General features: G+C 51.1%; 1 protein-coding gene and 9 non-coding genes across 13 annotated transcripts in view; 9 read left to right on the top strand and 1 right to left on the bottom strand.

The window, feature by feature from the left end:
* Positions 1-253: 253 nt before the first annotated feature.
* TRNAV-CAC (transfer RNA valine (anticodon CAC)) lies at positions 254-326 on the top strand. The gene has a single exon. It is a non-coding gene; the product is annotated as a tRNA-Val (tRNA).
* Positions 327-832: 506 nt separating this feature from the next.
* Positions 833-904, bottom strand: TRNAE-UUC (transfer RNA glutamic acid (anticodon UUC)). The gene has a single exon. It is a non-coding gene; the product is annotated as a tRNA-Glu (tRNA).
* A 210-nt stretch (positions 905-1,114) lies between these two features.
* On the top strand, positions 1,115-1,186 carry TRNAE-UUC (transfer RNA glutamic acid (anticodon UUC)). The gene has a single exon. It is a non-coding gene; the product is annotated as a tRNA-Glu (tRNA).
* A 994-nt stretch (positions 1,187-2,180) lies between these two features.
* TRNAV-CAC (transfer RNA valine (anticodon CAC)) lies at positions 2,181-2,253 on the top strand. The gene has a single exon. It is a non-coding gene; the product is annotated as a tRNA-Val (tRNA).
* A 526-nt stretch (positions 2,254-2,779) lies between these two features.
* TRNAV-AAC (transfer RNA valine (anticodon AAC)) lies at positions 2,780-2,852 on the top strand. The gene has a single exon. It is a non-coding gene; the product is annotated as a tRNA-Val (tRNA).
* Positions 2,853-5,137: 2,285 nt separating this feature from the next.
* TRNAE-CUC (transfer RNA glutamic acid (anticodon CUC)) lies at positions 5,138-5,209 on the top strand. The gene has a single exon. It is a non-coding gene; the product is annotated as a tRNA-Glu (tRNA).
* Positions 5,210-5,529: 320 nt separating this feature from the next.
* Positions 5,530-5,602, top strand: TRNAK-CUU (transfer RNA lysine (anticodon CUU)). Its single transcript has one exon. It is a non-coding gene; the product is annotated as a tRNA-Lys (tRNA).
* A 1,670-nt stretch (positions 5,603-7,272) lies between these two features.
* TRNAK-CUU (transfer RNA lysine (anticodon CUU)) lies at positions 7,273-7,345 on the top strand. The gene has a single exon. It is a non-coding gene; the product is annotated as a tRNA-Lys (tRNA).
* A 3,813-nt stretch (positions 7,346-11,158) lies between these two features.
* Positions 11,159-24,445, top strand: LOC134507830 (E3 ubiquitin-protein ligase TRIM7-like). 4 transcript variants are annotated; one of them, XM_063318753.1, is made up of 8 exons: positions 11,159-11,480; positions 13,443-14,007; positions 14,805-14,900; positions 15,182-15,412; positions 17,562-17,584; positions 18,176-18,291; positions 19,166-19,201; positions 22,291-24,445. In XM_063318753.1, exons 1-8 carry the CDS (start codon positions 11,290-11,292, stop codon positions 22,803-22,805), a joined length of 1,773 nt encoding a protein of 590 aa, XP_063174823.1. In that variant the 5' UTR covers positions 11,159-11,289; the 3' UTR covers positions 22,806-24,445. The 4 variants fall into 4 exon arrangements, with proteins under 4 accessions (XP_063174823.1, XP_063174820.1, XP_063174819.1 ...); XM_063318749.1 differs by lacking the exon at positions 11,159-11,480 and adding an exon at positions 19,365-19,437 and having other exon boundaries at positions 13,386-14,007; positions 22,291-22,361; XM_063318750.1 differs by lacking the exon at positions 11,159-11,480 and having other exon boundaries at positions 13,384-14,007.
* A 622-nt stretch (positions 24,446-25,067) lies between these two features.
* TRNAT-UGU (transfer RNA threonine (anticodon UGU)) overlaps positions 25,068-25,069 on the top strand; it is a 73-nt gene continuing 71 nt past the window's right edge. Inside the window, exon 1 of the tRNA in view lies at positions 25,068-25,069. This exon is cut by the window's right edge and continues 71 nt beyond it. This is a non-coding gene — a tRNA (tRNA-Thr).

Genomic DNA, 25,069 nt, shown 5'->3' on the forward strand with positions numbered 1-25,069 from the left:
GAAACGCTGAAAAAATCTCCTCGCCGAAACCCTGCGCGGGAATTATGCAAATCTAAGCAAATTTTTTCGCTCCTGCAATTAAAAACACGGCGAAGAGCCCCTTTCCCCCCCCGGGTGAGTGACAAGGAGGCAGAATTCCCTGTGAATTCCGTGGGAAAGCTCTTTCTTTGGCGGCTTTTCCGCGCGTTTTGGTGCCCCAGCGGGGTTAAGGGTACAGGGGAGGGCGGGGGAGCGCCGGAGGGGGCCGCGGCGGGTTTCTGTAGTGTAGTGGTTATCACGTTCGCCTCACACGCGAAAGGTCCCCGGTTCGAAACCGGGCAGAAACAGGCCCGAAGTTTTTTCTTTTTTTTGTTTTTTTTTCCTTCTTTTCATGAATTTTTTGTCTCAATATTCCTGGAATGGAAACACTTGCCCAAAAAAAAAAAAAGCCAACAAACCGCCTATATTTATATCGCAATTTTCAGGGTAGGATTTATTTTATTCATTAATATTTTCCCTTGGGACATGGTGACAAGTGCAGCAGCAGGTTCAGCACAGCCTGGGGACATGTTGTATCACTGGGGAAAAACGTCCTTTTTGGGTAGCAATATGCAGGAATCCGTTAAAGCGTCTGCATCCCCCAACAGGCCCCCAATATAGGGAAGGGGAGCAGAGAAAACGCTCTCATAAATTCAGTTCCACCAGGTCCTGGGAATATTATTGTTCCAGAAACAGCTTGACTGCTTTAATCTTCCATGGATTTAGATTTGCGTTTTATTCGCAGGCAGAAATCCAGCAGAGTTGGGAAAGAATTTAGATATTCAGCTGACTTTTAGAAAAGGTGACGTTTTCCTTCCCTGACCGGGAATCGAACCCGGGCCGCGGCGGTGAAAGCGCCGAATCCTAGCCACTAGACCACCAGGGAGACGATGTTGGCCCACATTTTACCAATCTCCCCAGTTATCGCTCCATAATTCGCGGCTTTAAAATTGCCGCCTCCCATCAGCCCGGCAGGAGACGCGTTGCTCCGGCCGCAGAATTAATAGAAAAAAGCAAAATTAATTAAAAATAAGAAAACTAATCTTAAAAAAGTAGTTAAATTAATTAAAAACATCTGTTTTTTTTCAACCAGCTCTCCCTGGTGGTCTAGTGGCTAGGATCCGGCGCTTTCACCGCCGTGGCCCGGGTTCGATTCCCGGTCAGGGAAAGTTCCTCTACGAATAGGGGGATTTCTCTAGAAATTACTATTTTTGCCTCTCCTCGTGGGGGCCCGCAGGGATCCCCTGCACGTCGGGGTTGGGTCCTGTACCAAAGAAAAACTCTTCTTCCTCCTGCAACGGCTACAAAAATGGCCATTTTCTAGTGTAAACAGCAAATTTAAGGGGAATTTTGGTAGAAAAGGAATGGGGAGAAGGTGGAGGAGGAGACACGGGTCCAGCTGGTCACTAATTTGTCCCATGTCACGGAGAGGTTGTCACGTTCGCCTAACATGCGAAAGGCTCCTGGTTCAGAACCAGGCAGAAACACCTCTTTGGGGGGCTTTTTAGGGTGTTTTTAAAGCATCGCCTTGATTTTTTTCGCCCGTTTGCGCCCGTCAGCAAAACATCGCTTCCAAACGCGATGGAAAATCAAAAGGCGGAGAAGGGTCGCCAGCGCGGGGAAACTTTAATTTTCTGTATCATGATGCACATCTATATACGTAACTTTAAATATATGTATAATATACGCACGAATATTTTGATTCTTGCGAAAAATTAATATTCAGCAACAGAACTGAGACTTCTTCTTTCCTTTAGGGTTCATCGTTGAGGAACCCAACCTAAACCCAAATTAGGTTAAGTGCCTCATTGGAACATAAAGGCGTTATCTATGGACAGGGCGGGAGAAACGAGCGGTTTGGGGGTTTTTTTGGTGTTTTCTGGAAAAACATGAGATTGCTTCTGCATTTTTTCAGCCGAGGACCTTTATTTTTTTGCGTATGATGAGACCAACGTGCAACCAAGCATGGAAACGCCTTGCCGGCATCGGGGTGACGCTCCGCGAGTGGGAGAGCAGAGAAAATGGGCTAAAACCAAGTAGTTTGGGGGTCTGCGTTGGGGGGAGCAACATGGGTGTAATTCCCAGAGGGGTTTGGGGTGCTTGGAGGCAGCAAATGGGGTTCATCGTATTGTGGATTTGGTGCAAAGTGGGGCATTCACCCGGTTTCTGTAGTGTAGTGGTTATCACGTTCGCCTCACACGCGAAAGGTCCCCGGTTCGAAACCGGGCAGAAACAGCGGTTTTATGGTTTTTTTTTCTCTCCTTATCTTACAAATATTGAAGGTGTTGGGTCATTTTGTGCGGGGAGGGTGACAACCAGAGCGTCATTTAGCTCTAGTTTGGCCAACGGGAGAAGACGACCTTGGCTGTCCCCCTTGCAAAGCGATGGCTGGGGTGTCCCTGGGGAAAGGCGTCTTCGTTTTGCGTCTCGTCCCTTAAAAACCAGTTTTAAGCGGGGAATTCCCTCCGGATGTTCAAAAGTTGTACGTTTTGGCGTTCCCTTGGTTGCCCCCGTTGCTCTGAGCACCCTCAAGAGGTCATGAAGAAGGGTGGCCTGGATGGGTGTTGGCCAAGGGGGTGGGGTACGATTGTGCGGTTGGTGCTTTTGGAAGATGAAAGGCGGGGGAAATAAGCAGAAAAAGGGGGGGGGAAGGGCAGATGGATGCGGGAAGCGTCACTAGGAATAGGGGAAATTCGATGGGGAAAAAAAAACCTTTATTCTGAATTCCCACAAATACGAGCCCCAGGAGAGCACTCCCCAGGTTTCTGTAGTGTAGTGGTTATCACGTTCGCCTAACACGCGAAAGGTCCCTGGTTCGAAACCAGGCAGAAACACTTTTTTTTTTGGGTTTTTTTTCTTAAGGTTCCCCTCCCTTCATCTGTATTTTTCCACCACTCTCTGCAATGTGCTTATACACGACACCCGTGTGCTCTTTGAGATGTAATTTAGCGGTTATTTGGGGGTGGTTTTGAGCCTGAGACCAGCGGAGGGGGTGGGGGATGACCATCCCAGCACTTTTACATCCAGAATTTTTGGCTTTCCACACGGATAGAGCAGAGTAATTTGCGTTTATACCCTGCTGCTTCATCGGATCTCATCTTGTGCCATCACGTTGCGTCCTGACCTCACGCTGAGGGATAGTGCCGTGTTCACGGGGACCTTCGGCTCTTCTTCCTCGCATGGAAAGACCATCTGCCCAACTGGCGGCACTAGTGAGCATTAATGGCCCCACCTGGGACCCCCCATCCCCTGCCCATGGTCCACGGGGTCTATTTAAGCTCAGTCCTGGAACATTCAGCCATTTTGCAAGTTGCCTTGGTGGACTATCCATGTGTGGCTGTTTCGAGACCAGGTTGGATGAGGCTCTGGGTCAACCTGGTCTAGTGGAAGATGTCCCTTCCCATGGCAGGGGGTTGGAACTGGATGGTCTTGAAGGTCCCTTCCAACCTAAACCATTTGATGGCCATGGACCCTGTTGTTCTACTCAACTTGCCTCCTGCCCATGGACTTCCCTGCTGCCCTCACTCAGGTACCACAGGACAGACCCTGTATGAAGAGCTCGGGGTGGGAATTATCCAGTTATATCCCAAAAGGGTAGAGTTTTTTCTGCTGTGTGGCGAGGACCAACTTGGTGCCATCCCTGCATGACGTTGGGTTTGTTCCTGGGATGTTGTTATTTCTTTGGCTTAAATATTACTTAAATATTTCTCAGTTCTCCCTCTTGCATCTTCACTCTCCCATCCCTGGAGGTGTTCAAGGCCAGGTTGGACGGGGCTTTGAGCAGCCTGGTCTAGTGGGAGGTGTCCCTGCCCATGTCAGGAGAGTTGGAACTGGATGATTTTGAAGGTTCTTTCCAACCCAAACCATTCTCTGGTTCTATCCAACCTCTCTCTTGCCCAGGTTGAGTCTCTTCCCACCCTCGTCTCATGGCTCGGCTCTGTTCCTGGCTCTTGTACCCAAAAAGACGATCTTGCTATGCTCAAAACCAACCGTGGAGTTTGTTCCCTTCCCCCGCCAACGGATTTTGCATTCATTCATCCCATGAATGAGCTGAAAAAAAAACCACAAGACTGGGTGGTGGAGGAGACTTTGCAAGTCCTGCATTCTGGCTTCTGGGTGGAATTATTTGTTCTTGGGCCGTGACCTAGAATAGCGGCCAAAATCTCCGGCTCCGCATTCAATTAACTCTCTGGAGCACAACCCGCCGTCGTTAAAGCTGGGTTTTCCCCTCCTCGCCCCATCTCCGCTGACCTACATCCCCACGGAGCTTTTGTTAAAGCCCTTGGCTCTTTGTATTTCCATTCTTCCCGAAACGCGGGCGGAAAGAAGAGGAAGCCACGGCACTTTTCCTGCTGAGCTGTTTTCATCCTCCTCATCCTCCCGTCAAAATTCCGCTATAACGCGCCAATGCGATGTGAGCGGTTGAAGGGAATCTCTTCTGAAAATGGGGACTTCCCTGCAAACTTAGGAGATATGGAGCAGCAGCTGGAGAAAAAGGCATGACTCATGACTGAACTATGTTCAAACATGGGCCAGATGCCTAAAAATCAGGAAAAAGAAAATCAGTAAATGATCTGGAATCCTCATGAATCCCAAGGATCAGACTCATCCCCTTGCAGGAACAGCACAATCCGCAGCTCTGCATATTTTTTTTTTTAATAGAGATGTCCGTAACCTGCTCTTTTTCACCCTTATATCACAGCCAAGAACTGGAGGAAGCTGTGGCTTCCGCGGTGTTTTCCGCGCAGCTGAACGCGCTGGGGTGGATCCAGCAGCCGGAACACTGGGACGACCTTCCAGTTCTGATGGGAGCAGACAGAAACCCCGTGTGTTTGGGGCCAGTAGAAGGGGGAAAAAAAGCCTTTTGGTGGCCTCGAGACCATTTTGGGTTAAACTTTGGCCTCCCGGGTGTCAGAGAAGGCACCGAGAAGGGCCGACGGCTGGATGGAAGCAGAAGGTAAACCCGAGAGCGTGTTGGCTCGGGAGGATTTTACCATTTATCTGCTAAAGGAAGGAGGAGGAAAATACACCGAGACCCCCAACACATCAAATACGACCCCAACACTCCGTACCCCCCGCAGCTGGTGTTGTATTTGGGAGAATAAACACTTTTTGTCCTTCCCTGGTGGTCTAGTGGTTAGGATTCGGCGCTCTCACCGCCGCGGCCCGGGTTCGATTCCCGGTCAGGGAAAGAAGGTTTTTACGCCTTTTTTTCTTTTTTTTTTTCCCCAAACTTAATGGGACCAGCTGCACAACGCGAAGCATCCCGACCCCCCCGCGGCCCGGCCGTGGGTGCGGAGCGTGGCTGGAGGGAGACCAAAAGGGGACTTGGCACTTCAGCCGCCACAGAGCGGGGGGGGGGGGGGGGAATAGACGAAACCTGCGGCCTGGAGCTTTTCCTGCTGGATTCTCCCTCCTGAGATGAAATTCCACCAATTCCCTCTCCGCGCCCATCGCGCTGGCACCGCCCGGTCGCGGCTGAGGGGCTGCACCCTCCCCCATTCCCGCACAGCCCGGCTAGCTCAGTCGGTAGAGCATGAGACTCTTAATCTCAGGGTCGTGGGTTCGAGCCCCACGTTGGGCGAAGTCGTTTTTGACGTTTTTACCCCACTCCCCTCGCAGAAAAAAATTAATTTTCGGACTGTTTCAGGTAGATCAGAGCACGAGTTTACGTTATGGGAAAAGGAGCTGTGGTGAAATCAGGGTGGCCTTCAGTCCTCCAAAAGGAGGGAAGACACCTTCTTTCTTACCCTTTCCATCGTTTTTCTGTCTTAAATTCTCCTCCAACCTCTGCTGCTGCAGATTCCGCTTGCTCTCGTCTCAAGCCCTAACATGACGTTATTTACTATAGCTTTATGCAGGCTTTTGAGCCGTGGCTGTTTTGAGCCAAAGGATTTGGGAATAACTTGGAGCAGGTAGGCGGGTTTCTTAGAATCCTTTCCTAATTAACCATGTCGTTACTTAAGGCGTAACCACGGAGTTTAAACCATCCAGAAAAGACGGTGGGCACCAGCCTCCGTGCTCTGTTATGAGCCCTATTTCTCGAGCACGCGTGGTCCGTGAGCTGTGTTGGTTCCTGGGGCGCACCTCGGTGCATTAAGCAAGCATCCACCCCACGGGGGTCGTCAACTGGCTTTCAGCCACCCGTGTCCCACCAAGGCCAAGCTTGCTTGCTCCAACGGAGAGGTCGACGCAGCTCTGCCAGCCGTCTGTGGTTTAAAGGAAGCCAACTGCCGTGGTCCGTAGGCTCGAAGGGTTGAAGAGCATGTTTTAGCCATTCCAGGTCCCCTGCAGGCAGTAGCTCAGCTGAGGGAAAGGCTGGAGAGGAAAATCAAAGCAAGAAAAATACAAAGAGGGGAGAGAAGTGGTGCCAAAACTCTTTTTCTCTTCTGTAAAGTCCTACTGGCGAGCTTAGGAGAAACGGGCTTCAGGATCAGGTCAACGTTTCCCAGCCCTTGTCTTCTCTTAGTCTCTTCTCCATGAAAAACCGCGCCCGGTGGGATAAATTGGAGTGATTAAACGCGATGCTGAACAGGGAGGGGGACAGAGAAGGGAGGAGGGAGGGTTTGCAGGCCCCCCAGATGGGATGGGGCACATCCTTCTCCCCCTGCTTTGGGTGTGATTTGTGGAGGAAAACTCGAATTAGCTGGTCTCAAAAGGGGACTCGTGAAGCGGAGAAGGGCTACGGGTCTATAAAATCGGCCTCTTTGGCTCTTTCTTGTAGGATTAACCCTGGGTTGGCTTCGAAGTTGTGAGCTGGGAGGGGGTTTCTCTGCACAGAGGGAGATGAAAGGGCCTGAGAGCCTGTAGACTCGCCCACGTAACGGATGACTCCACGTCCCGGAAGGTCTCTCCGGGCTCGGTGAGGAGCCGTGTTTGCCCAGGTGCGAGCAGAAGCATTGTTCCCACCAAACAATGTCCCCCGGTGGCTCCAAGGTCGTTCAGGTCCTGGGTCAGCCCAAGCGCAGGAGAAGAATAAAGGCGGTGGGGACGCGCGGCCGGCGGACGCTCGGACCTCGGAGGGGGAAGCGGAGCCTGGTAAGGGACATTCTCTCGGGGCTGTGTTTTTGGGACTTTTCTGCGCTTTGAGTCCGCTGGCACCACCCCAACGCACCCTCACGAACCGCCCAGGGAAGAGCGTCCGCTTATTTGAACGCCGCTATTTTCATACTCATAAAACTGAACACTTCGCTAAATCGTTGCCAAATTCACACTTTCAGGCAGAAAAATAGTGGAAAAAAGAGTAATTTGCCAGCCCGGCTAGCTCAGTCGGTAGAGCATGAGACTCTTAATCTCAGGGTCGTGGGTTCGAGCCCCACGTTGGGCGCTTGAAGTTTTATTGTCTCGGTTTTTTTTTCTTCTGTTTCTTTACCCAAACCTGCCTGCTTCTGGGTACAGACAATTGCCGGTGCTAGGTCTAAGCAAGAGGTGGTGGAAGCATCTCAGGAAATAAAGAAATGTGCGGGTTTTTTTTATTCATAAGATCATTTTATTCATTTGGGAGACTTCTGCCTCGAAAGCACGGCTGTTAAAATTGATAGAGCAGCAAGGTGGGATTGGCTGTATTTCAGCTTTTTAAGGTGCTGGAGGATTGTCTAACAATGTCCTTCAAGTTTCTCTACTCATTTTGCCCCAAAAGGGACCTCAAAGACATCTGTACTGTGAGGTTTTTTTTGCCCCATTGGTTTTCCCCCCCCGCCAGAAGGCTGATCACTGAGTAAACTCGTTACAGGGATTAATTAACTGCTGGAGCCGTTCTCATCCATAGGCAACCCTGTGCTGGGCTGAGGTGCAGCTGGGAGGTCAGGATCTGTCCCCTTTCCCAAGATGAAGGTGCTCTTCGTGGGGTTGACCCTTGTCTTCTGCATCGGAGTTGGTAAGTGGAGTGTCACGGTTCAATGGGATTTGATAAGAGGCCAGGGAGTATCTGGTGGTGGCTGGAGGGGTCTTGCCAAGCCCGTGATGTCTGCAGTGTTGTCGCAGCGTGACCTGGGTGTCATCTGCTCCGAGTCAACCCCCAGCAGAGAGAAATCTCTGCCGCTGTTTTCAGCGTTACCTGAATGGAAATGACTCTTCCACTCGCTTCCCAGTAGACTCAGAGAGACCTCCTCTGGGCCAGGAGCTTCAGCTGTAGGTTGCTGGATCCCGGGCTAGATGTGCACCTTCTCTGCCCCGGGGAGTTGTTGTCATGGTCTTGCTGTGGATGAACCCCACCCCACATCCACGTTTGTTCTCTGTGGGTCCGTGGTTTGGTTTGTTCACCTAAAGCCGTGTTTGCAAAGCTCTACCAAGAAGGGTTAAGTGTCCATAGGCGTCGCTTGCCTCTCCCCTACGGATGAGGGCTGTGAAGGTGACACTTGGTCCTTTCCCTGTGGGGCTTTACATCTTCTCGGGGTGACCTCCAGCTTATCATAGGGGGTGTCTGAAAGCTCTGCAGAACGGAGCCCCACGTTCATTGCTGCTTCTCGGTCTGCTGCAGTGGAGGTTCTTCAATGCAAGGTCTGCAAGTACAAGATCCCCTTTGTCGGATGTTTCCGGGGAGCGAATGAAACGACTTGTGGGCGGAGAGAGAAATGTGCCATCATTAAAACCTCCCTGGGTACGTAGTTGTGTTGGGGGGGGGGTGTCAAAATGATGTATTTTCTTTGGTTCCCTGCGGGTTGTCCTTGTCTTTGGAGAAGCAAATTGGTTTGCGGAAGGCGTGAGGATGCGATGGTGAACCCGATGTGGGAAAGGGCTAAGGCAAGGGGCCAGATTCCTCCTCTCGCTGGAGGTCGCCCTGTGCATGGTTAATAAAAAAAAAAAAAGTCCCTTTTCACAGAAAGGCAGGGGTTGGAAGGCACCTCTGGAGATCACCCCGTCCAACCCCCCTGGCCAGAGCAGGGTCACCTCGAGCAGGTTGGCCAGGAACGCATCCAGGCGGGTTTTCAATACTTCCAGAGATTTTTAGGCGAGGGAGAGTCTCCCAAAGAAGCCGCGTGGGTTTTGCACCTGCCTCATTTAGCTCTTGCTCTTAATTAGGCGAAGCGCGACTTCCCTTGGGTGCGCTATTGAAGGGGCTGGTCGCTTCAAAGCCCACCACGGGGTTTTTTTTTTGGTTAGTTTAGTGCTGTTTTCTTCTAACCCTCTCTGCCCACCCCCTCTGCAGGGAAGGTGACCCTCTATTACCAGCAAGGCTGCACCTCCTCGATGAATTGCGGCCGCCAACGGGCATCCGACGCGGAATCCCGCCTGACGTCCCGCTATTCCTGCTGCGAAACCGACCTCTGCAACGAGGAGTGGGATGAAGACCCCACAGACTAGCCTGCAGCAGGACCCGGTGCGGTTCCAACCGTTTCACCCTAAATTGGGATGGCTGCGGGGCGTCTGGCCTGATTTTGGTGGCAGCTCTAGCAATAAACGCGCAGGCCCGTAACTGGCGGCCGCATTTGGCTGGTGTGCGTGTTTTCCTTCTCCAGGCAGACGCTCCTATTAACAGCTCTTCAGACTCAGTGTTCCTGGTGGTCTGGAAGCAGCTCGTGGCCCTGAACATAATCCTGCTGCTAAAAAACCCAAGGGCAAGCGGAGGTGCTTTCCCCTGGTTGCATCCCATTATTATTATTTGGTTTTTTTCTTCCTACAGCGCAGGGCTGGGAACTTCTTTGCTGGGAACTTTGCAGCCAGGGTGGTGAAGGAGAGCATCAGGGAGCTGCTGGAAGCCAAGAGAAATAAAGGACATGCGTATCTAATAGATATTGGGTCTTTATTTCACCCGTCCGGACCCAAAATTCCCTTTCTAGTTAACGGAAGTTGAGCCATCCGTCAAGAGATGGATCATAGACAAGAGACGGTCCTTCAGGAGGTACCGAGCTCCTGCTGTTGACTTCAGGTGGAACCTAAAGGTGGATGAGTTCAGGACGCTTGTAGCCGGTAGCCCAAAGGCCCCGCAGAGGAGGGGGCAATGCACTATTATAAGCAGTTTTAAAATAAATGGACTCCTTTTTTTTTTTTTTTACCCTCACCCACATCTTTGAAGGCAAAATGTCTATGGCGGGAGGAGAAACCATGAGCGTGAAGTGTGGGAATTGTGCGAAGGCGGAGATTTTTGCTGTTGTCATTGTCTAGTCCAGGGAAATGGGTATTTTGGAATTTATTTTTTTTCCTGTCTTATTGCAGCGCGAGGGAGAGGGGAAAATAGGAAAAGAGTTTATTTTGTCTGATGCGTCTGTAGCTGGGAAGCTCAGTGTGGCAAGACGTTATTTATCTCGATGACAGGTCGTATTTTTTTTTTAACGAGGATAAAAAAAGTCCTGTCCGCTGCACTGGGCAGCAGAGGGAAGGGATGCTCCTCTTGGTTATTACCCCCTGAGGAGGTTTTTTTGCCACGGAGATTCCTGTGTGGCTTGGGGTTGCAGGGGCTTCTTGCTTGCGGATGTGGGCGTCTTCTGGAGTTCAACTTCCAACTTGTTTCTGGGACGAGAAATTTGCAGGAGGCCCCTTCCAGCCTTGGGACTGATCTTGGCTCCACCCAGCCTTGTAGCTGGCTCCAGTTTTTCGGGTAAGCAGGGGGAATTCCAGTGCAGGATGGTGACCGCTCGCACGTGTCCTACCTGGAAGCCCAGGCATGAGAGTCTGACCGTGCTCGGACTCACCTAACACGGGACTAAACTTCAAAGGATGATCAACCTCCTGGATAGTTTGGTATCAAAAGCCAGTCCTGCAAGAAACCATGATATCGGGGTTGAATTTTTCCCTTCCCCCCCCCCGCCTCTTCCCTTCTGTTTTGGATGTCCCAACCTCTCCTTAGCCTAAACAAGCCACCCACGGTAGGTGGGAGATGTCCCGCAGGTGACGTTCCTGCCCTTCTTTGCGTGGTGCTGCCCCAAATGCGAGCTGGGAGACGAATCGTTCATCGAGGGGTTTGGAGGAGGGATGCAGGATGGAGGACGCCTGCTCCTCTGGAAGGAGAGACGGAGCGTTGGAGAGGGTTAAAGGGCTGCAGAGACCCTGTGGAGAAGGTCTGGGCTTGGAGACAGGTGGAGGGAGGTGCTGGAAACGCGATCCTGGCCCTGGGCAGGGAAAAGAGCTTTGGCACGGGGGAGGAGAGCAGAGCCGGAGCGGCTGGGGAGGAGGAGGAGGAGGAGGGAAGGAGATCGGTGGGTGCCCAGGATAGATGCAATGGGGGAGGGGAAGGAATGGTAAGTGAGATGGGGTGGGAGGGGAGGGGGTGACAGAGGGGACAAATGGGGCAACCGAGGGCTGGGAAGGAGCAGGAGCTCGAGCGGCGCCGAAATGTCGGAGACATCCAGGGTTGGGGCTGGTTTCCTTCGTCACAGCACGGTGGAGCGGCTGCCGCGGGCTCCTTCCCGCTGGGAGCCCTCGGCCACCAGGCTCGTGTCCCCCCTGTCCCCTTCTCACACCCTCCCGACGCAAAAAGTGGGGAGATTCGGGAGGATGCCCCTTTCCTACGCCTCCGCTCCGAGGTACGCCGGGTCAGCTCGGGGCATGGGGAGGGCAGTGGGATGCGCTTGTCCGTCTATCCTTTTTTTTTTTTTTTTTTTTTCCCCTATATCCACCTTTTTCTCCTGCTTTTCCCACTGGGCTGCCCATTGCTTCCGTCAAGGTGTCTCACCCTCTCTCTTTTTTTTTTTTTAAACTTATTTTTAATTTGCTGTTTATGCATCTCTGGAGAGCGTGTGGATTCTTCTCTCCAGCTCAGAGTCCACCTCCTCTTCCTTTCTGCAGATGGAAAAAAAAAAAAACCAAAACCCAACAAACCGATGCGTGACATACATAGGAAAAAATATACAGTTTGTGTTTTTTTACATACGGTTTGTGATTTACAGATCAAGAGAAGGGGAAGAGAAAGCACTTTCCCTTCTGTAGGGAGTGGTGTGTGCGTGTATAAATATACATCAACGTACACGAGCGGGGGTCGGCAGATAAATACGCGCAGAAGTGGAAATGGTCGTCTGCAGAAAAATTCCCTTTTCCGTAGGGCACCGTGTACATATAAATGGATATATATAGGGTTATATATGTATACATATATATGCTCCTATATATATGAGTCTGTGTGTGAATATATACATATAAAAAAAATATATATATATATATTCTGCTGTTTGCCTGAGTCATTTGTTCCGTGCTATTTCCGATCACAAACTAATTCGGGTCACAGCAGGCACTGCCAGCCAGGCTTCACTTCCCTGTGAGCAGACGAGGGATTCCTTTCCAAGCCCAAAATTGTATTTAAACCGACCGGAAAAAGCTCATTCCTGGTCCCAAATGGAGCAAATCTGGCGTAGGAGTAAAGGCTTGCCTGAAGCCCCGCGCTCCTCTTTCGCGGACGCTAGAAAAGGCGACTGCCAGAAAAGTTTTTGAAGTCAAAAGCGAGGGTCAAGGGGAGGGTGGACACCCCTCCCCTGTGTTCTTCCCCACCCGCAAAGGTGTCAGGACGAACGCAACCCCTACTGGAAGTCGGAAACCCTTTGCAAACCCCTGGCATCGGGACGCCAGGACAAGTTTTGCGAATGTAACTCCCCCAGAGCAACCTCTGGGGTCGGGATCGGTCTCGCCGTAGCTCCGAGGGAAAGACCTCGACGGGGGGATGCCGGATCAACCGGGCTGAATTTGAACGGGCGTTTATGGATAGGTTCGCCTGGTCTGCTCTCAAGTCCTCGTTAGAAGACTAATCACTTCCCAGAAGTGCCTACATTTCTGTCTTGATGGTAATGAGACCCCTGCCCCGCCCCCCCGCAAGTCACTTGTTTTATTTCTGTTCTCCGTAACAAGAGCTTTGGTGACCTGCTCGGGTAGAGACAACCGTATTCTAGACAAACCCCCGCCGATGGAGGTTCCTCCTGTATCAATTATCATTCCCCTTTAATGCGAGACCTCTGAGGTTGCACGCAACATTCCTGGGAGACAAAAAGCGGGTTTGAGATGCAGGACCCCCCAATCCAGAGCTTAATCTTTGCGGATTTGGGAAACTGCCCCCCCCCGGATCTTGATATGGACTTCGCATCCATGTGTATTCCCTTTCTCCTGTTGCTTTTTATGGCCCCTGTTGAGCCCTGGAGCTCAACCAAGTCATCTGAGTCCCCAGCTGAAGCTTCCAGGGTGAAATGGGTCTTTAACGAGCGCTCAGATGGTTGCCTGGATCAGAGCCTGGAGCAGCTGTTAAACACAAGCCTGGGGGCTCAGATCTTGCATTTAGCACCAAGTCCGCCAAAAAGGCAAGGGGACCCAGCTCTGGTGGCCGTATCCCCAAAAATTTCCCTTTTCCCACCTCCCTCCTGCCAAAAAAAAACAAAAAAAAAAAAAAGAAAGAAAAAAAAAGACAGAAAGCCCAAGATCTGTGGGGGAGCAGAGGGTAGGGACCTACTTCTTCGTTCTTTTTCGTCCACCTGCATGTTGTCCCCTAACGCCGAGGTCTTCGTTAGCAGTTTAAAGAAAGCGGAGACTGCAGAAGTGACCTCAGGCATCGGGCTCATTCCTGGAAGAGGAACGCCCACTCGGGGCTGGATGCCAAGCATTCATGTTCTGCCTCCAGCCCCGGTGAAATCCGTCCTTGCCCGCAGGAGAGAGGCCATGGCGGCGGTGTTTCTGCCCGGCAACCTCCAGGATGAAGCCACTTGCTCCGTCTGCCTGGAATTCTTCAAAGACCCCGTGTCCATCGAGTGCGGGCACAACTTCTGCCGGGCGTGCATCATCAAGAGCTGGAAGGACCTGGAGATGGACTTCCCCTGCCCCCAGTGCCGGGAGGTCTTCCAACAGAAGAGTTTCAGACCCAACCGGCAGCTGGCGAACATGTCCGAGATCATCAGCCAGTTCACCCTCTGTGGGGCCAAGGGTGCCGAGGAGGATGGGCTCTGCGGGAAGCACAGGGAAGCCCTGAAGCTCTACTGCAAGGATGACCGGAGAACCATCTGCGTGGTCTGCGACAGGTCCCGGGAGCACCGGCCACACACTGTGGTACCCGTCGACGAGGCGTCCGAGGAGTACAAGGTACCTGCCTGTCTGTCTTTCCACCCTGAAGAAGACCCTCCAGGTCTTTCTGCCTCCTGGTGGGATGGTTGTGTCATGTATTTGCGCTCGCTGAAGTCCCCGAGCTGTCACCCGGCTTTCCCAGTCTCACCCTTGTGCTCAACCACCCCGAAAAGAGCTTGTTGCTGCTTTCCGGCTTTCCAAAGGCTTGGGAAACCCTCTCCGGATACGCAAAACCCTCTCGTGACTTCACGTCACCTCTGCAGCTGGGGAGAGCGTGGGATTAAACACAGGAGGCAGCGAGACAGAGTTTCTCCTGTGCGAGTTCCTGCGAAACCCCTGGAACGCTTCCCATCCCTGGGGGTGTTCAAGGCCAGGTTGGACGGGGCTTGGAGCAGCCTGGTCTAGTGGAAGATGTCCCTGCCCGTGGCACTCGCCCACTAGATGGTCTCGAAGGTCCCTTCTGACCTAAACCGTTGTATGAAAAAATTCCTCGGAAAGCCGCGCGAGCACCACGCTGCGAGCGCTACCTGTGGGCACCCGCCTTATTGGCAGGGTTGCAGCCGACGGAGCGACCACCCAGATCTGTTTGAGGTCTCAGCGAGCGACCAAAGATCAGTTTGGGTTGATTAAAGCCAGGCTGCGTTCCGCTTGTGCCCAGAGCAAAGGTGGGGGAGATAGTAGCAGCAGCCAATGGAAACAGCGCATGAACCCTCCCCTGGCATCGCCCGTCAGGTGCAGCAAAGGAAATCGAGTGCAGGAAAAGAAAGAAAGAAAGAAAAAAACCAACCAGTAATATCTTCTTTTTTTGCTCCTAGGAGAAAATCCAAGGACGCTTGGATTTCCTGAAAAAGGAGAGGCAAGAGCTGCTGGAGTTCAAAGTGAACGACGATAAGAAAACCCAGGAGCTCTTGGTGCGTGCGTGCAACGCAGTGCTCTGGGGTGGTGGGGACAAGGCTCCGGGTTGGGACAGGTGGAGGAGAATGAAGATGCCCGTGGCCTTTGGTCTCCCATCCTCACCCCTCTCCAAGGCCTTTGTCCAGGCATGCTACGCGCAATGTCTCCTCACCCCTCCCCAGTCTCACCAGTAAGCAGCAATGACACTGGTAGGCCCTCCAAATTCACCAGGTGGTCCCTCTCCACCCCAAAACCATCCCACCAGCTTAAACCCCTTTTTTCTGCTTTTCATTCCCAGAAAACCATCGAGAACGAGCGGCAGAAGCTGCTCTCGGAGTTCGAGAGGCTGCGTCAGTTCCTGCATGACCAGGAGCACATCCTCCTGGGGCAGCTGGAGAAGATGGAGAAGAACATCGCCAAGAGGCAGAACGAGAACATCACCGACCTCTCCAAGGAGATCACGCTCCTCAACAAGCTCATCACGGAGCTGGAGGAGAAAATCCAGCAGCCCATGCTTGAGTTCCTCAAGGTGAGACCTCTGCTAGGAAACGAGGCTTCGGGTCTGAGACATGACCCTTCCTCATCCTTTTTTAATATGTTCCTGGATCCTGTAGAGATGTTTTTTTGGATAAATGCCTTTTTTTTTTTCCCCCCACACCTTTAATGAGCAGGTGGTGCATGGCAGTGCCTGAGCGCCCTGAGCTCTGCTACTTCAGGAAGATCCTGAATCAGAGGTGTGCTCGTCATATTTCATAGCCTCTCATAAATTTTTCTTCCATGAATTTGCCTGGACCTTCTGAGCACCCATAAGTTCCTGTTCCAAGGCGTTCAAAGCTGAACTAGACCTTGCATGAAGGGCCACCGCAGCGGTACCGGTTAGATCCTTAAACCGAGCAACTCCTTTTGCAAATCCAGGTTCTTGATGGGTTTGCAGCGCTGAAGGTTTGTGGCACGCCAAGTCCCACGTGTCCGCTCCTCCAGCTTAAAGACGTTGGTGAGGGCTCGGGATGGAGTTGAGGGTAGACGCACGTGGAGGCGGGCTCAGCAGGACACGGCTCCTTGCCAGTTTTCGCAGTGGAGTCCTGGCTGCAGAAGGTTGGCTGGGAGCTGAAAGCAGAGACGGGTTTTGGAGTCAAAATTGAGCTATTAACCAAGCTGGAAAGTATGAGGGAGAGAGCAGATGGACGCCAGGTATTGATTGCACGGCAAAGAAAGAAGCTGGAGCTAATCCAGCCCTCCCAGTTACCCAAACTCTCCTTGGGTTTGGGATGCAGTTGGTTTCTCCTTGGGATGAAATGAGGTCTGAAAAACAAACCCGAGCCGCCCATCCCAAAATCGAGCACTCCCGTCCTCCACCGAACGGCAAAAGGCTAATGGGCGACCTTCTTTTAATTGATGGTGTTTTGATTAAGCTAATTAGATTGAGCTTCTGGTGCGCGCAGACCCGCACAGGGTTAAATTCTCTCCCGGGCAGCACTGAGAGCACAGTAAATATTTGCAGATGGTTTCAGTACGTGGGCTACGGGTGAAAAGTCATTTCATGCAGTCTTTGCCCAGCCCTCACCAACGCATACAAAACCGATCCCCTAACAATAGGTCGTGTTTTAAAAAAAAAAATAAAAAATCCTTAGCCAGCTCCAGAGTTCCCATTCGCTGGGAGATGGGCATGGCTTTGTGTTGCCTTTGAGTCCCATCCAATGTACTCGCCATGGTTTATGCCCTTCTTTATATAATTTTAAAGGCATCAGAAAGGGTAAATAGTGTCACGGACTGGACCGAACATGGGTTTCATCTCAGTGAATTTTTGCCACGTAACAACTAGCTATTGAGGGTGTTTTAACCCATAATTTACGTCCATCATCCACCCTTCCTGAGGGCAAATCATTTCCGCCATCAGAATATCAATCCCCGGGTGGGATGAATCACCCCTCGGAGGAGCCCTAAACTCTTCTTGGTGGTGACCAGACCGTGGAAGTCCAGGTATTATGAAGACATAGGTGTGTAAGTTTAATGACAGCTTTCTAGGTGGCCACGCTATGGCGGATGAGGTCCCTTTGCCTCTTAGGCAGGTGGATACTTGCAGGTGTCTTTCTGTAAGTCAAGTCTTCACACGGGACAGGTTGATAGGACCTTCTCAGAAGTGGGAGACCAGCAGAGAGATCCTTAAAGCACCCCAAAGGCTGCCAGATGCCTACACCTGCGTTCACAACAACAGTGGTCAAATACTAGAATAGGAAGCAGAGAGGTTTTGGTAGCCACCACCCTAGAAGATTCTCTCAACTCACCTGGGCAAGGCCCTGGGCAAGCTGGCATGCTTTGAGCAATGGGTTGGATGAGAAACCTCCAAGGGCACGTTCCAACCTAAACAACAACAAGACTTTATGGGCATAAACCTGGAGTATTGTACGTAGGAGCATTTGGGAGGTTTGGTTCCCCCCAGAAGCCGTTGGGTCTTTAGTTGCTGCAGACACTTGGGTGGGATTTGGTGGGACTGTGGCCTTCCAAAGCTGAAAGCGTAACATTTGAGGCATGGATCCATGCCTGCTCATTGAAGACACAAGGGATGGACGTCCCGGTTGGGTTCAACGAAGGGGAATTGCTCTTGTGCTGTCTGAACCAGGGGAGACGTAGCAGAAGTTGCACAGTGATGTCACTCGGTCTCTCTTTTTCCTTTCTAGGATGTGATGAACATCATAAGCAGGTATGGAGCACCAATTCTCCCCCTCTTTCACGCTCTTTTGCTCTCACCAGCACTCTTTAAAGGTCAGTGTTTACAGTCCAAATGCCAGAGGGAGGCACTGGGGTAGACGGAGCTCGCCTCCTACTTGCTGCAAGCCCTGGGTTTCTTCCAGCTTCTTGGAAAACTTACTGTTAGCACAAAGTCTTTTCCTACCGGGCAGTTTCTTCAAAGGCCAAGTGAGACCAGAAACCCCAAGTCGTCTTATTTTCCTGATACCCAATTCACACAGGGCAATGCTTTAGGCACCATTTAAGGTCCAAAAATGAAGTTTAAGCTGCGGGAGGAGCAGCTGAGTCGGGGGGAAACCCAGCATGGACGCCCGTTCCAACAACCGGCCAAGGGGGTTTTCAAAGCCGACATGTAAATCCTGGTGTCCTCAGCCCAGGCAGGGTGAAATTGTGGTGTGATCCTTGCAGTGTGGTGTTGAGCACTTGGAGAGACGGGGTGGGAGCATTGCACACTGCCAACCGCAAATAAAAAGAAAAAAAAAGAGAGTGGGGGAACGGCAGCGATTTCCTTATTTATTTTTTTTTTTCACTTTTCTCTTCGTAGAAGTGACGATGTGAAGTGCCAGAAGCCTGTGCCGGTGTGCACGGATATGAAAATGCACATCTGCAATTTCTCCCTCAAGACTGTCGTCCTTGAGAAAGTCTTAAAGAAATTCAGAGGTAGGTGGAAATGAAGCCTGCGGGGGGGCGGGGGGAGTTTAAAATAGGCCTCGGCCTTTAGCAGGCGTCGGGGAAAAGGGATGAGGAGTGCTGGGGATGCTGCGGATGTCTTGGAAGTCCCCTAGCGTACGCCTGGCCGGCAGTACTGAAATAGGAGAAGAAATTATGTTGGAAATGACGTTCTGGAGAAGTGCAGGAACAGGAGGAGACTCGCCTTGCCAGAGAAGGAGATGCAGGATTTTTTTATTTTTTTTTGAAAGTGGAAAAAAACCCAACCTCTGGCACATCGATCTGAGTGCAATAAAGCCTGCCATTTTGACTTCTCCAAGAGCTGGAGGCCGCGATAGCCAAGCTTTGCTTCTAGAAACCAACCGCTTGCAGCGATGCGGCAGAGCCACGAGATGGTGCTGAGGGATTTGGAAAGGAAGCCAGCGCCAGAAAACAGACCGGGAAGAGAAAAATCCCTAAATGCAAGTTACGCCCTGGAGCAATAATAGGCTTAAAGTATTGTGCTAAAAGTTTGAAACCCGTAACCCAACGAGGAGAACAAAATATGGCAGGGGACGATAAACAAGGCTTAAACAAATCCTGCATTCTCTTGACGTTGAGCAGCTTTTTTTTTTTTTTTTTTTTAAAGAAAATAAAATAAAATTAAAATATATTTAGCAGGAATTTCCCCCCGTTGCTTGTCCCCATTGCACAAGCTCGTGGTGTTGCTCCATCCTCAGCTCTCGCTGCCTGTCGAGTCCTACGGCGGCAATTCGGCACTTTGGCAACGTGACGCGGGTGTAAAAGTCGCGCAAAAAAAGAGATTTTTGCGGTTCCCTCTGGCTGTCTCGGTGCCGCCATTGACTTGCCTGTCTCTTCTTTTCAGAAAACCTGCAGGATGAACTGGGAAGAGGTGAAAAAGGTAAAAGGAAAATGTTCAAGACCTAGTGCCCTGGAGCAAAGACTTTAAATTGTGGTTGTAATTTGCAAAGCCGGTTTTGCAAAGCCGAAAAAAAGAGGGGGAAAAAAAAAAAAAAGAAAAAAAAGGCTTTTTTTTTAATTTCTTCTCTCTCGATGATTTCCAGATCCAGCCTGCTCAGTTCGAGAGTCAAAAGACGATTTTTCTAGCTGACGCCGGGGATCTTACAGCTAAGCTAGGTCCTTTCTGCCTGTTTACACTTAATAAAACTGCAGTGCGGAACAGAAGGAACAGATATTTGAACCCCAAACTGGATTAGTACCCTTCCAAGCCACGACTTGCTTTAATTCTGCCAGATTTGCTCTGTGGCCTGTGGTTGGGCTCGTTTTCCCACTGGGTTTTGGGATGGAGGGTGTGAGCACTCCGTAATCTGCTCCAGTGCGAAGTCAGATTACATAAATTCTGGGGAAAATTGTTGAAATTGTGGCCGCGGGCAAGCAGTGGCTTTCAGATCATGCCGTGCTGGAGAAGACTTTGCTCACCAGCTCTCCTGGGTTGGCAAAAGAGCAAGTTCTCGTGAGAGGTCATGGCTTTGCAACCAGCAAAACCAGCTGGGTTGTCCCGGATTGACTCTCTCAATGCTGGAGAAGTCTCTCCTTTGCTTGACCAGCGGTGGTGAGGACCAGGGAATGCCAACGAGCCAGGAAAGCACAATGACGGGCTCTGACGTGGTTCTACCACCAGCCTGATCCCTCTGACTCTGCACTGTGGTGGGTACAGATGGGCAGATGCTGTCAAGACCTGCCCCCATCCTCCAGCACCCTTCTTGGGGTGAAGGTTGCCGTGCCCGGAGGAGTCAGAGATACCCCAGCAAAGCAAAGTCTCCTTTTAGAAGAGAAGGCTTGTTCTTGCTTTTGAGGTGGTGGTCTTTTGAGGTGGTGGTCAAGCATGGAGCTTGCAAACCCCTTGGGGAAGGCAGAGGAGGTCATGGGTTGGGTCCTTTCCTAGGACCATCCGGCTTTGAGGGGCCAGACTCCGCTCGCAAACTTCCCCAGACACCCCCGGAAGATGCCGATGGGTTGGCAAAGCAAGAGAGGAAACGCTGATGGCCAACATTTAAAAGCAAAAATGGCAAAACGACCCTCACTGCATGTCCCTGGTGGTGTGTGTGCATGCGTAGAGGTGTAACTCAGCTGGGGCGGTTATACCGGCAAAACCCTCTGAAAGCAGACCGGGCCACGGCTTACGCTGCAGAGGTCAAGGGGTGAAGAAGGGACCGGCCAAAACCTTGTAGCAGCCATTGAATCCCACTCCTCTAAGCACCCTAATCCGCCTTTTCCAAAAGCTTTGAATTCTCTGAAATATATTTTTAAAATTTTTTTGTATGGTGCCTCAGCTCCTGGAGTCGCATTATTATTATTTTTTTTTTTTTTAACCAAGCCAATCACCATTCACAGGCCCTGCCACTGAGTTGAAGCTCAAACCCAAATCTCAACGACTCCAGGAGCCGGAGATGCAAGAAGGAGGAAGGAAAACACCTTCTGGCATCGAGGAAATTTCTTGCACATCCAGTTCATTTCCCCTAACTTTTTCTGAGGGACGCTTGGAAAGCACCTAACTCTTGGCCTGATACAACAGTGCAAAATGCAGGAGATGTTACTTTAAGGCCAATCCCCCAGTTTTGGGGAGGAACCTGGTGCTTAAGTTTTGAAGGAGAAAAGGAAGGACCTACCCTTTCCTGTGGTTGCTATCACTTTTTCAACCCCTGTGAAACGCCGTGAAGCTTTCAATCCCATCGTTTTTGGTCTTTTTTGGACTTCGTATGCAATCTTCGGGCCCAAGCCTACGGATTTTGAAAGAGCATAAAGGCCTTTAGCTAAATAGCCTCTGGTGCAGCATCCAACACGTTTCAGCTCCTGAGGTCCCATCTTAGATTCCCCCAAAGGGTCTCATTCATTCATGGCGACTTTGCTGACTACAACCACAATTTGAGGTCACTAACGTGCTCGCTCTTTCCTTTGAGCCTGATTTTGGAAGGGGAAAAGATGTTAGTATCAAACCTCACCTACACGCGTGTTTCTTTTGGGGTGTCCAGGTGCCATCTGGTGTGTAAAGATGCCCTTAGGTCGTGGCTTTCCCTGAGAATTTGTCATCGTGGGGGTAACCTGGGGACAGATACTCAACAGTTTATGATCTGAGGGGTGTGCGTGCCCCATCTTGTACGTTCTACATTAGATGAGCTGGAAACCAAACCAATAATCAAAAATTATCAGTTTATTTGTGAAAAAAAGTCTCGATCTAAGGTCCATTTTTACTGTATGTCCTCGCTAATCACCTGCATGTGGTTTCATCATGTTCTTTGCTCCTAAAGGCCCTGTGTTGTTGTTACCCATTTCTTAGCAGCAGCAGCGTGAGTTTTGCCCTCCCATGAAGGGAATCGGGGTGTCAATGTGGGAGGTGTCAGTGTCCCCCCTGGTCAGTGTTTGAGGGGTGCTGGCTGGTGGCGTTGATGAAGGATCCTGAGCCGATCCAAGAGCCAAAAGGCTACAATGCAGTTGCAGGTCTCCCTCTAGGACATCTTGAACCAGATCTTGGTCCTCATTTGCTATGATTTGCTTTGCTCTGTTCATCTTCACCCTCAGCTGGTGGGGCTTCACCCCTCGTGAGGATGTGAAAAGGTGAGGTAGATGCTCATCCCCTATCTATAACCTGGGTGAGGTGGGACCTTCCTCACCCACCTCCAAGTTTCTCACACATGTAGCTTGTCCCCGCGTGCTGGCAGGGAGAAGTAGTATATTTGTTAACATCTAGAGTTACTCCTCTTAAAATTAGCCCCGAGGCTCCGGGCTTCCTGTAGAGCCAATGGTGAGAGGAGGCATCTCAAGAACTGCAAAGCCAACCCAGAGTGTGAACTCGGCTTTTCCTTCACCACAGACTGTCCAGGGAGCTGAAGAGGAGGAGCTACTGAGGTTGGGATGTGGGTATTTGGGTTGGAATGTGGTTCAGCAACCGATGAAAGCACCCCCAGCTTGGGCTTTTAGTTGTTAAAATTCCTGTTGACTTACTATCGCTGTCACTGCTGTCATCAACAGAGGACCTGACCCTGGACCCTGATTCGGCAAACCACCTCCTCATCCTCTCCGCAGACCTCAAGACGGTGAGGATGGGCTGTAGGAAACAGGAGCTGCCCGACAACCCCAAGAGATTCGACACAAACTCTCGGGTGCTGGCTACCACGGGCTTCAAGTCGGGAAGACATTACTGGGAAGTGGAGGTGGGGGCCTCGGACGGTTGGGCCTTCGGGGTGGCCAAGGAGTCCGTCAGGAGGAAAGGTCTGACGCAGTTTTCCCCCGAAGAAGGGATCTGGGCGGTTCAGCAAAACGGGGGGCGCTACTGGGCGGTCACCTCGCCCCAACGCACCCCACTGTGCCTCAGCCAGAAACTCAATAAGGTCAGGGTGTACCTGGATTACGAAGGGGAAGAAGTCTCCTTCTACAACGCTGACAACATGCAGCACATCTTCACCTTCAACGTCGCCTTCCAGGAGAAGGTGTTCCCCCTCTTTTCGGTCTGTTCCACCGTTACCTACATCAAACTGTGCCCCTGAGGCTTGTCACGGGCTTCGCTGAGGGCCCGTCTCCGTGGTCTTCACCGGATGGTGCCTGAGCAGCAGCGATGAGCACAAGAGACTCAAATCAACCATCCACCCTGGTTTGTTGGTACACAGGCAGAGAAAATAGGTGGGTAATCAGGTAGTCATGAAAAAATATCACAAGGAGGGTCTTCAAACCACCCTAAAATGGAAAACAGCAATCGAAATCATCAGCAATCCCCCGAAGGTTGTGGTCACCATCTTAAACCCACCTCTGAACCAACCCAACTCTTCAGCGGGAAGGAAACCACCGGTAGTTGGGTCGTGGCTCCAAGTCTGATAACGGACGGGTATTTCTGTTTTCTTCTGTGGGTCTAAGGATCAACGTCAGAGCTAGTGGGAAGTTTTGGAGTGGGCCCTCCGCCCCTTTGGAAGTGTCAGCGACCTGAAAATGAAATGTTTTGTGGGTAGACGTCCTGTGGGAATGGTGGAGCGACACCAAGCAGAGCACTTTGGACATCCAGCCAAAGCCAGAACAGGCAAAGCTCCTTTCTAGTCAATTGAGTCTGATTAAACGAGGAAGTTTTGCTCCTCCTGAAGTGAATTTAACGGCGGATTTCCGTTGTTTCGTTATGCCGTTGCTCTCAACAAACTGTAGTCACCACCTCTGTGCCAAAAGTGGAAATCCTGCCCAGGTGCCTCCACTCCTACAAGATTTAGGAGGAGGTAATTAGGTTTATTAACTGCTCCTGGGGAGTAATTGGACCTTGGTGGGTCAGGATGCTCACTGGGCTGTGGGAGTGGTTATAAAGGTCTCAGCGGGGGTTTCTGGCTTTTTCCCCTCTTCCTCCTTCTGGGAATAAAGGTCTGCAATGAAGGGTGGGAGCCTGGTTGCTTGTTCCGGGTGGTGCTCCTAAAATCTGGAATAACATTGTACTCCAAAGGCTATTTTTGTGATGTTGGGATGCTGGCCTGAGGTGATCTGAACCAGGTGGCCACCGAAATCCAACCTCTCCTGGAGTTGAGCGGGGGTTGAAGAGCTTTTGGTTGCCCTCTCCATCACCTCGCGTGAGTGCTCCGTGCTTCAGTTCTCTGCCCACGGCTCCTCCGGGCAGGAGGGGGGTTTTGCTGCTACTCCAGAAAAGGCTGAAAGGTGGGGTTTTTGGCTTTTTTTTTTTTTTTTTTTTGTGAAGCAACAAAGGTTGGTGTTGCTCCACTGTGTTTGTCCTACTGGATGTGAGCCAGACCCGTATTTTGAATTTTGGTGCTTCTCGTGAGGTCCCCTCTGTGTAGAAGATGTTGTTTTCAGAGTAACCCCTCAAGGTTGTCCTGCTTTGCCCAGATTAATGTAGATTTTGGGCGCTGAATCTTCTGTTTCCTCAGGCTCTCTTTACTGCGTGGCCCTCAGCAAAACCACACGTTTACCTTCGATTTATATTATTCTTTTTTTCTGGAAATCCTCACTTTTTGCAGAGACAGCAAATGCTTAACAGGCGTCTTGCTTTGTTCACGGTCGCTCCTGACAAAACAAAGCAGCCTTTAAAAAAATAATAAGCGTATTATTGTCCGAAGCGATGAAAAATGTGATTTCTGGGGTTTCTCCCAGGTTGTCGCTAGCCCACGGGCTGGAAATAAAATGTGAAGGTGCTACCCGCGCTCCTCTTCTCCGGTTTATTATTCCTAATTGCTGGCGGGCTGGAGACCATCAGAGTTGGGGTTTGGAGGATGGTCCTGCTGGGAATTTAAATCTAAAGAAAGAATTTAAGTGAAGGCATATATATATATATAGTGGGGTGTTTTTTTTTTTCCCCTGCAACTGTTTATGTCAATCACAAACCCAACATTTGCCTATTTTCCCTCAAATTAGGGCTGAAAATAAAAGACGGAGCCCACCTTTGCCTTTAGACCTCCCTGGGGGGGAGGAATGGGCTTCGTCACCTGGGTTATTCCGGCAGCAACGCAGTGTTTTCCTCGTTGCCTGTACTTTGGCCAAATCTCCTGCAAAAAAAACCCAAACAAACAAAAAAATGATGCTGGAGGTACTGAGGATTGAAGCCCGATTTTTGGAGGGCTTGAACCCCAATTTTTGGTGGTTTCGGGGTGTGGGGGGACAATACGGTGGTGGTTTTGGGCCATTCGGTGCTGCCTCCTGCTGCTGTGTTTGGCGCAGCTCAGTGCCCCCGGCGGGTTTTGGGGGGCGAAATGAAGGTTTGGGGCGAAATAACCAGTTTCGGGGTTCCCCGGTGGAGCCGCCTGCGAGGGGAGGTGACTGGCGGCGG

Source organism: Chroicocephalus ridibundus, chromosome 28 (genome assembly GCF_963924245.1).
Source record: "Chroicocephalus ridibundus chromosome 28, bChrRid1.1, whole genome shotgun sequence".
NCBI classification, from domain to species: Eukaryota; Metazoa; Chordata; class Aves; order Charadriiformes; family Laridae; genus Chroicocephalus; species Chroicocephalus ridibundus.